Consider the following 10,686-nt stretch of genomic DNA (forward strand, 5'->3'; position numbering starts at 1 on the left):
TACTCTGAGGATGTTACAGGTAAACTAGACCATGTCTTTTTAAAGCGGGACTTTCTAAAATGGCTCGTTTCGATGCCCTGGCCTGGGTTCCAGGACCCGTGTAGGTGATGAGGTGGCCCTCCCTCGACCTGTTACGGGCATCACCGACCTTATGAGACGTGGGCCTGATCCAGTCACCAGCACTGCACGCAGAGAGCTTTCTTGGCTGATGGCAGAGGAGTGTGGAAAGGAGCCCCCGTGTCACTGCGTGAAGTGGGGAAGGACACGGGGGCCTCCAGGAGCAGCGGCAGCCCCGGCGGCCACAGGCAGGGGTTCTCCCCCGAGCCTCCAGGTGAGAGCCCAGCCAGCAGACACCCGGTTCTGCCCGTGAGAGCCTGAGCAGGGCGCAGCCAAGCCGATGGTGGGGCAGCAGCAAGAGAAAATGAATATAGTTGGACGTCTGATGATATTAAGGGAATGCTCATTTTTTAGATACAGGGAAGAGCACCTAACGCAGGCCTCAGCATCACTGTGCCCTACTGTCAACACCTCTGCGTAAATCGTGAAAGTTTTTATTCCCCCCCTCCCCGCCCCTGCCCCCGCCCCCACGTGTATCTCCAAATTGTTCAGGATCCCCAGATACATTACTGGAACGGTAAGACTCAGAAAGATCCTTTTCAGAGGTGGAGCCTACTAGGCTGCCCTTCCAAGTTTCCCGAGAGCCCCGATCATTTGGGTCATGAGGGTACCCTTCCCTGCAGGCAGAAGGCTTAGGAAGCCTGAGTGTGTCTGAGACGAGTATAGGGAAGGATTCTCAAACTCAAAACGTCGTAGAACGATTGTCCCCAGAGCTCAGGTAGCGTCCAGGTCTGGGCCAGGTCTGCGGTGGGTCCTCGCTGCAGCCACACCCACGCTCCTCAGAGCTCAGGCACCCTGGAGCAGCGCCGACGGCCCCTGCTCGGGCCTCTCCAGGGAACATGGAAGTTAAGTAGGAGGTTTACCCGGAGGCTTTCCCATCGCTGCAGCGTCAGGCCCATTTTGGTCGTGGTGTGGCCACGTGACGCGGTTCGTTCCTTTCCCTTGGGCCCAGCTTCCAGAGCTAAGATTTTATTTTAAACTTGGTCAGAAGAGTTTGGTTTTAATTATCTGCCTTCCTGAACTCCTGATAACTTCACGTTAAAAGCTTTCGTGGGGGTTTCCTAGCCAGTCTCTGGTGTTCGGAGAACTCTCCACATTTCACAAATCAAAGCCAGCCCTGTTCCCGTCCCTTCCCAGGGTTTCCATCTGAATTCATGGTGCTCTTCGCTCTGTTCTTTTATTAGAAACAGGCCCCGACCAATGAGACTGTTATGGGAGAATTCAGGAGGTATGAAAGGAAGGAGCCTGCTTCTTGGTTTTGGAGCATTTTTTAAATTATGGTGCATCTGGCTCGTCTTTCTTTTTACTTTCTGTTTTCTGTGTTCGCTTTGGTTTCTAAAGTCTCTGCTGCTTCAGGCCCCATTCACAATGTCTATGGCCCCCAGTTGGGCCATAAAAGCTGTGAAAGTGATTCCTTCTCTGAGCCGTTTGCCTGTGGCTCAGACACGCCAGAGAGCCCAGCCTCAGTGGCCATCAGGCGTTTGTTTTCAGTGGCAGCAGAGCAGCAGTCTTCAAGCAGAAGGTCCTCCTGAGACGTCCTGACTAGAGCACGTGCCACGGGACGTTGGTCTTAACCTGTAGGCTGCGTAGAAGGCTCGGGCCTCTCCTAAAATAAACAGCGTCACCATGGGCAGGTGCGCCGTTCAGCCCAGCTCAAGAGTGGAGTGAGAGCCGCTGCCCCACGTCCACGGGGGGAGCTTGCAGGGAGGGATGGGCCGTTCCCAGAACACAGGCGAGGGGAACCCCCGCTCCTGGCCTCCGAAGGGCGCAGATTGGCTGGGGCCCCAGGCCCTGTGTTCTGGGGCTTCTCCTCTGTCGCTGCCCATGGGGCCGACTCTCAGGCTCTGCTCTGGAGGGTCTTCGATGTCCTTCCCCAGCCTCTGACGCTGTCCTTTACTGTCCCCCGCCCCGGTGAGACCACGTAGGCAAGCCCGCACTGCCCTGCCCCCTGCTCTCCAGACCCACTCCGTGCTTTCCCTGCAGGGACAGAGTCACCTCTTTAGACTGAGACACTGTGTCCGGGTGACGGTGCACTGTGCTCAGTTTGAGTGACAGGAGGAGGAAGAGGGAAAATGGAAGTTAAGTCTCCACCAGTTCGGCCGCTCTGCTCCTTTTACCCAAGAAACCCAAACTTTCTCTCCCTAAGTCTAACCAGTGTTTGTCTGTCAAACACCAGATTATCTAGGATATCAAGAAACCAAGCAAACCAATAGTTTCTGGAAGTATGATCTAAATACCAAAGCCATTTTATCAGAAGCTGGGGGTTGAGTCCCAGGTCCCGTACACTTTTAACCCACTTGCCCTCTGGCCTCTAAGAACTATCTTCTCGGGCTAATTTCTGTTACGATGAGAGCACCATCTCCTCCAGAAATCCCAGGTGTCTTCCGTCTTTGAAATGATATTGTTCTCGCTTTATGGCAAACAGTGCTATGCCTCTGCAGCCTGCAGTGCTACGACCGTGCTGCCTCTGCAGCCTGCAGTGCTACGACCGTGCTGCCTCTGCAGCCTGCAGTGCTACGACCGTGCTGCCTCTGCAGCCTGCAGTGCTTCTTCTCTGAGACTCTCACCCTTCTCCAAGGAGTTAGGTCACCTTCTTGGGACGTGGCTAAGGCGAGTCCTTGAAGGCAATGATAAAAAGCCCGAGGGTTCCAGAGGGCTCCAGGAGTTGGAGGGGGGTGCGGGGGGGAGTGCTAGAAGGATGGGGGGGTGGGCTTAGAGGGAGCCCTGTTTTCTCTGACACCTGGATCAGGTGACAGTCTGCTCGTTACCACACCTGATGAAAGTTCATCCCAAAGAACTTGATAACATGCATCTTACATGCCTGAAAAGTACAACAAACAACACACTGTGCTATTTGCTTTCAGTTACCCCTGGCAGGTAGAAATAGGAGTGGCACTCCTGGGCAGCCCCCGTAGGACACACCGCCCTCCAGGCTGGCCTCTGGGGAGGGCTTGCCTGGGACTGCCAGGACCCCGTGGGCTTTTTCTGATTGCTGCATGGCAGTGCTAACCTATTTTCTGTGTCTTTTAAGTTTTTGCCTGTTTGTATCTTGCATCAGCCTCCTCAGTGGAGGCCACTCAGTGTCGCTGCACGCGATGCTGCCCTGTGTCTGAGAACTTCTGCTGGTGCGATGACAGGGCACCAGCAGCTCCGCAGTATTTCCAGGCCATCCCGAGTGGGCAAGGTTAGTTACCTGGTGCTCTGATAGGAGTCGGTCAGTGGAGATGAGTAGTGTGCTTTGATACTACGAAATGGCTCAGACTGAGGCCTGGGAGAAGCCAAATGTCCCTGCCTTAATGAAAGGAAGAACTTTCTTCACTTAGAGAGGCAGCTGCCAGCGTCGGCACAGCAGACTGAAAGCTGGAGATGTCGTAAAATCTCACCCCACAAATCACGTTCTTACAGAGAGGATGTTACAGTACCCTCAAGTGAGATCCCACAGTCTAGGCACCACCGAGTCGGTAAACAGACGCGTCTGTCGGTCACGTCGTCAGGCCCCTGTCTGCACTCTGGGCACAGGTGTGCTTGGGTTTCTGTGGGAGAAGACGACCAAGGCGTGGGGCAAGCTGGCGAGGTTGTAAAGGGGTCGTTCTCCGTGCCTGAGGGAGGGCGTGGGAGGCTCACAGAGGCTCTCCCATGGGGGCGATGGAGCGTGAGAAAGGCCGTTCTGCCCAGAAGCCATGAGAGAGTGGACGGTCGGCGCCTGTGAGCTCAGTCCCCACCCCTGCCCCACCCCGGTCTCCCAGGTCCTGAGTTAACTTGCTGCTCTAACCAGCAGCAGCCAGTGTGGTGAGTTTACAGCTGCGAAGTGAGGCGGAGCTGGCAGGGCATTGAGGCGTCGCGGGTCTAGATGTCAGAACAGAGACTGGTTCCCAGGCCCAGCCGATGCTGAGGCCGGCAGGCCCCTTCCTGAAGGCTGAACTGTTGGCTGGGTGTTTGGTGAGCAGTGCAGGCCCTGAGGGCGTCACTGGGAGTGAGCCGGTGGCCAGGCCGCAGGGAGAGGGTGCGGGGAGACCTTGGATGTGTGTGTGCGCGCGTTTCCCGAGCATCATCTTCTCGTCCATTTCTGTTGGGAAGGGCCCCCCGGACTCGGCACTGTTCTCTGTTGCCCCTCCTCCCCGTCTGCCCCGCGCTGCTCAGACGGGCCCATCTGCGCTGCTCTCACACAGCTTCTCTGCTGCCCCTCCTCAGGGCCTCCCCTACAGGCCCTGCTCTCCACGGTCCTTCAGTTCGGTAGGGCCCCTGGCGTTGCCTGGGACAGAGTTCGGCCTCAGTTACTCACGGGTCTGGGGCGTGTCCCATTGGGCAGTCCCCCTGGGCTGTGAATGCCCCCCGCGCCCCGCCGGGGCACCACCAAGGCCAGCTCTCAGCACAGAGCTGGCAGGCGGGCATGGCCACCGGGCGAAACCTCAGCGCCACTGAGCACACTGGAAGCGTTTTTATATATTAAGTAATTCTTGAGACGTGGCTAAAATTTAGTTTCTTTTCTGACAAAAGTCTTCAAGTCAGAGAAGAACAACCCTTAGTTAATGTTGGTAAAAGCAGTGATTGACGGGATATTATAAATGTGAGACAGGAGAATTCCTGAAACCCAGACTCACACGTTTTAGGGTGCCCGATTCCAGTGTAGGAGAACGTTACAGACACAGTGCACGGGTCTCTTACCGATTCCTCCGCCTCAGATGGGACACGTCTTCACATTAAAAAGCCCATGGTTAGTGGTGCTTAACCTGGGCTGCGTGGTGGGTCACCTGGGGGACTTTTTACAATTCATGGAAGTAGGCCCAGCTCTAGGCCTGTGGAGAGAGAACTTCCCAGACTGAGGTTAGGCTGAGGACGTTTTGGAAAAGCCCATGAGAGGATTGATGAATGGAAGCCCCGGGTTCAAGACAGAAGTCCACGGGGAAAAGCCACCTTGCAGCGAGGTCGCCTGGTCGGTCCCTCCAGCCAGCAGTGCTGGCGCTCTGCCCCCCCCTGGGCGGCTTCAGGGCGCAGTATGTGGGGCTGTCACGTGGTGTGACCTTCAACAGAGCAGTGTCCCCAGGCGATGGCCAGAGGAGCAGGGGTTCGCCGCTCCTGTTAGGTAATCGGGCCTGGTTTCTCGTCTTCCTTCTTTTGTCTGCCCTTGAGGATTTTGTTATTCTTTAACACCTCAGAGGAGGAAAGAAAATACATTTAAATCAATTGAGGGTTTTTTTTGGCCTCAGTTCTTTTTATAAAAAAGTGGAGATAGAGGGTAAAGGTCATCTGTGATTAAAAAGAAACGTAAAACAGGCATAATCATTGTTGTTTGCAGCGACCATAGGTAACCGAGCTCAGAGGTCAAATCTGTAAACTCCTTTCTTCTGAGGCCTCAGTACTTGGTTACTCGTTCGTTGCTTTACCACCACCCCCGGGACGGGAGTGGGCCTTTCCCCCGCTCTCCTCTCCCTTCACTAGGGATATGGGAGGAAGTGGGGACCGTTCTGGACCTTCACAGCCATGGATACCGTGTTCACACGGGCAGGGCCGAGGGTGTGAGTGGAGGGAGGTGGGTAGAATGGACGCTGAGATCCAGAGAGGCAGCCTGTCATGCAGGCCCGGGCAGTCCTGGGACACAGGACGGCTTGGTAGGTGGCAGGGCGGGTGATCATTTCACACGTTGCTGGACTCCAGTTTAATGAGATGTGCTCCCAAAGCCTCAAGTCTCGCAAGTTGTGGGCACAGGCGTGGGCGCTTAGCCGAGGAGCCTGTCCTCACACTGTGAGGCTGCACCCCTGCCTTCAGCCGTGAAGCTGAGACATCTGATTTGAAGAGTACATTTGTAAACGGAAATAATAAATGTCAGTCCCTTGCTAATGCTGATTTTTCTGTTTGTCTCTTGTTTCTCCAGCATGAACGACTTTCTAGGTAAGACCTTGCCTGCCTCACACTCGTGAGTAGACGCATGCGTGGTTGCACGCGGTTTTGCCTAGTCTAACAGCCTCTCTCCATCCTCCCGTCTCGTTTCCACAGCCCCACAGTCACAAGTGGCTCCCTTCGGCCCCCGCACGGGCCCCTCTGTCCAGTCACGCTGCATCCCACCTCCATGTTGGTTCCCCGAGCACCGTGCCCGCTCCCCCCAGCCAGGGCTAGGGAGACATTAGTGTCCTCACCTTCATGTACCGTACAGATGACTGGACAGGCAGTCTCAGGGGCGGGATGGAAGTACAGAAGGGCACTCAGGGCACAGGAGAGGCCAGCCTGACTGGCTGGTTCAGGGAACCTGACACTGTTCCCTGTACCCACATGGGGCCCAGGAATAGTTTATCCAGTGAACCAAAGACCTGTTTTGCAATTGCTAAAAAGTTAAGCATATCAGAGTTTGGGGAATGATCCTCTGTAATTTTTCACCTAGTACCTAAGGGTACAAAATTGATCTTCCTGAAGAATAAAATAAAATAATAGAGACTGGGACTTCCGTGGTGGCGCAGTGGTTAAGAATCCGCCTGCCAATGCAGGGGGCACAGGTTCAAGCCCTGGTCTGGGAAGATCCCACATGCCACGGAGCAGCTAAGCCCCTGCGCCACAACTACTGAGCCTGCGCTCTAGAGCCCATGCGCCGCAGCTACTGAGCCTGTGCTCTAGAACCTGTGAGCCACAGCTACTGAGCCTGCGTGCCTAGAGCCCATGCTCCACAACAAGAGAAGCCACTGCAATGAGAAGCCTATGCGCTGCAGTGAAGAGTAGCCTCTGCTTGCTGCAACTAGAGAAAAGCTTGCGTTATTTTATTATTATAAAATAATAGAGAACGTGGAGCCAGAGTTTGAACCTCCCATTTTCCACTGTTCCTCTGATGACGAAATTAAGAAGAGATTGGGAAGGTGTAGTTACAGGACACCATAGGGCAAATGAGGTTCATAATTCGTTTAATAATTGAGCTGGTGGTTCTACCTTATTCATATATTTTAAAATTTACACACTTGTGTGTGCTCGTCCTTTGCTTGCCCTCTCACCAAGCACCAGCTTAGGAGAAATATAATTTCCACCTAACCCAGCAGAAAATTCGCTTTGCAAAGCTGGTGGAGAGTGGCGTTTTGCTACAGTTAATTTCTTGTGAACTCTGTTACATTATAATGGCCATTTGTGAAAACAAATTTCCCTGCAGACTTCAAAATATGCTACAAAACTGTAGCCGTTAAAACAGTGAGATTCTAGAACAGTCGACCGCCCCCAAAAGTCATGCATGACTTTCCAACTCAGTGGGGAAAGAATCATTCTAGTTACGTAAAATTTAAAATCTCTGCTGTTAAAAGAGACAAAAAGTAAAGTGGGGAAAAACATTTTTTGCAACCTATGTTAGATAGTTTTAAAAGCCCCAGTATATGTAGGATGCTCCTGCACTATAATGAGGCAAAGATGAACAAAGGCTATGAATAGGCCCTTCAAAAACTAAGATAAGTAATCAAAGATATTGAACCTCCATAATGATTTTAAAGCATTAAAATTAACAACAATAAGATATTCCTCCTATTGGATTGAAAAGTTTTAAACCTCTCTAGAGGGCAGTATGGTAACATATATATCTGCATTTAAAATATTATTTATTTATCTCTTGACCAAACAGTTCCACTGCTAAGATTTTATCCTAAAAAAATAACAAATACACTAAGATTTACAGACAAGTCTCACTGTAGCATTATTTACAGTAGCTAAAAAATTTAAAACAATATGTGTCTATCAATAGAGGATTAAACTGTCGTACGGCCATACAGTGGAAGGCTACGCAGTCATTTTTTTTTTTAATGAGGCAAATGTGTTTTTACTTACATGGTGAGATGCCTGCAGTCGTGAGTGCGTAGGTGTAGGGGAGCGACCACAGAAGGTATTCTCTGGTTTTATTTACAGAAATATTTATTTTGACATCCCTGTTTAACATCCTGCAAGGATATGAGCTGAACTGTTGGTAGAGATTGTTCCTTGGGCAGGACTGTGGGGCGACTTTCACTTTCTATTTTAGACACTTTAGTTCCAATGCTTAAACTGTTCAACATGCATGTATTGCTTTTGCAATCAGGAAAGTCAGTAAAAAGATTTCTATTTACAAAAGATTTTTTTAACTATAAGAAGGAAAAGAATGTAGTAGAAAATGTTGTAGGACTGAGCACCTCTGTGAGGAAAAGGCAGCCCTTGGTGTCATCGGCAGCTTTGCTCCCCACCCCTGCTCGGCCTCTTCTGGCACCTAGTCCACCCCTCCCACACCCCCGCGTGGCCCCCGCAGGACAGGAACGCGGGCGGAAGCTCCACAGCTGGGACTCTTCACACCGCCCCAGTGTGAAGAGTAGAGCCCTAGAGGGCTGGTTTGCGCGTGGCCCTTCCGTGGGCCGCCTCTTAGCTTGGAAAGAGCAAGGTGCCAAAAAAATAGGAACCAGTGTGAAGGATCAGGGTGCGAGTCGTCCGTCCACCTAAGCAGGTCAGCTGAGAGGCCCTTCCACTCATGGACCAGTCAGTACTGGGACGAAGCCACCGTCCGCCCCAAAAGTGCAGTTGCTACGAGACATGAAGTCCTGTCACAGGTGTGGCGTCCAGAGGAGAGGGTGCAACGCGAGCTGTCCCGGCACCGGGTGGCGCCCCCGACACCTCTGGGGGTCCAGCCGGCCTGCTGAGCCCAGGTTGCCAGCCTCACCCACCCCCACTTGCAGCTCCAGGCCCGTGTGTTTCTGGCTCATTGGCACTTCATTGGAATCATTTTCTAAGAGCCACTGAGATCCCAGAAACTTCTGCGTTTAAAAGCATGCTCTTGAGGGAAGCGGTTTGGCCCTAAGCTAATTTGAGAAGCTCTGCACTTGCCGTCGGCACACAGCCACACCACCGGCCTCCCGAGTCAGCTCCATCCTGGGTGGGTGCTGGCCTCCTCCCCCGAGCAGTGCCCTCGGCAGGCAGGGAGGCCTGGGCCTGTTCTGGCCAGAGCGCTCAAGCGCATCTTAGGAAAGGCGCCCACTGCCCTTAAGCATCTCCTCCCTCCACCTTTTCGTTCTCGGAAGCCACTGGTACCTTTACTGTGTCTCCCACAGGTTGGAATTGGGAGGCAGTGACGCCAGCAGCGAGCGGGCCTCGGCCAGAGCCCGCCGGGAGGCCCGCGAGGCCCGCCTGGCCACCCTGAGCAGCCGCGCGGGGGAAGACAGCAGCAGGGACTACAGAAAGGTGGGGGCTCCTGGGTCCCCGCGCAGGGGTCCCCTCCACTCGACCCTCCTGCCTCTTTCTTGCTGAGAGGCGGGAGGGAAGGTGCTCCAGCGACAGATGCTAATGGACAGCACGTTTACCCGCCTCTCAACCAGCTGAATGAAGACCCCTTCACGTATTGCTTTCAGTGCAGTAAAAATGCACCTAAATCAGATATTTAGAGGTGTAGGAAAAAGTAAGGGTTAAGAATTGTGGAAAGGGAAATAAGAGTAATGCTGGTTGCCTGGGCCCGGAGAATCACTTGATGGACTCTGATATTTTTAACAAACACGTGCTTTTAATGAGGTCCTGTGAACCAACCAGATACTTCTCGGCAACGGTAAATAATAACAGTCTGGTTTGGGGGGTTTCCCCAATCATTCTATGGTTCGTTTCCTTTGGTCCTTGAGGGAGAGAACCCAGCTCCAGGGGCCGGCTCAAAAACCTTCCCTTTCAAGTGCTTGAGATGCCAGGAGAAAACTTTTTTGTTAAGAACATGTTTGTTTTGTTGAACAGAACTTGGCTGAGATGGATACACAGGAGGGCGGCTCCAAAAGGAAGCCTCTTTTGTGTGGGAGCCACGTCTTTAAGCCATGCGAATGCCCTCCCTGCTGGAGGTGGTGGACGGCCTTCCCTACCCCCCACCCCACCTCCTGGGCACTAGCAGTATTGACAGTGGAGCATCATTTGTGTTCAGCACCTAGGACCTCAGGGTTCCAGCAGCAGGAGAGCCAGCGCCCTTGGCTGAATGCCCTCTGTCCCTGGGCCCTTCTGCCTTCCTGCTCCGCTCACAGGGTGGGCACCTGACGCCCTCTTCTCGCCCCCCAGCTCTACGAGAGCGCCCTGACCGAAAACCAGAAGCTGAAGACAAAACTTCAGGAGGCCCAGCTGGAGCTGGCGGACGTGAAATCCAAGCTTGAGAAGATGGCCCAGGTGAGGAGGGGGAGGGGGCAGGGGCCAGGTAGTCAGGTCAGCCCTCCCAGAGATTTGGTTTGGGGTCCAAACCACGTTGAACTTAAAGTTGGAAACTGATGGTCCAGTGGACCATTCCTGGCCCCCGAGTGCTAGTAATTCCTCTTACGGGTCATCTGCTCATTTCTTAGCGGAGAGCGTGGGCCAGCGTCAGGGCTTGGTCGTGGGCAGTGTGTGCCTCCTGCCTTGTCGGTCGTGGTTTGGTCACAGCAAACCCAGGACGAAGGTGTCATTGGGACGTTGGGTTCTGTCCTGCAGCACCTGTGCCGGAACAAGGAGCCAGATAAAGCTCTTCCTCTCGCTGCCGGGTCTGGTTTAATTAGTGACACATAGCGGGGTGGTGCACTCATCACCAGGGAGACAGACCCTCACGGAACGCTGGCGCGAGCCCTGTCTTGGGTCATTGTTGGGTCAGCA

The 10,686-nt window shown here is 53.4% G+C and overlaps 1 protein-coding gene across 1 annotated transcript in view; it reads left to right on the forward strand.

Annotated features, from left to right (window-relative positions):
- Nucleotides 1-10,686, forward strand: part of PPP1R12B (protein phosphatase 1 regulatory subunit 12B) — a 155,549-nt gene that overhangs the window by 132,452 nt on the left and 12,411 nt on the right. Inside the window, exons 19-21 of the mRNA XM_007456154.1 lie at nucleotides 5,990-6,006; nucleotides 9,150-9,279; nucleotides 10,126-10,230. Of these exons, the coding sequence (XP_007456216.1) occupies nucleotides 5,990-6,006; nucleotides 9,150-9,279; nucleotides 10,126-10,230 (252 nt within the window). The remainder of the gene's footprint in view (nucleotides 1-5,989; nucleotides 6,007-9,149; nucleotides 9,280-10,125; nucleotides 10,231-10,686) is intronic.

Source organism: Lipotes vexillifer, unplaced genomic scaffold (genome assembly GCF_000442215.2).
Source record: "Lipotes vexillifer unplaced genomic scaffold, Lipotes_vexillifer_v1.1 scaffold1201, whole genome shotgun sequence".
NCBI lineage: Eukaryota > Metazoa > Chordata > Mammalia > Artiodactyla > Lipotidae > Lipotes > Lipotes vexillifer.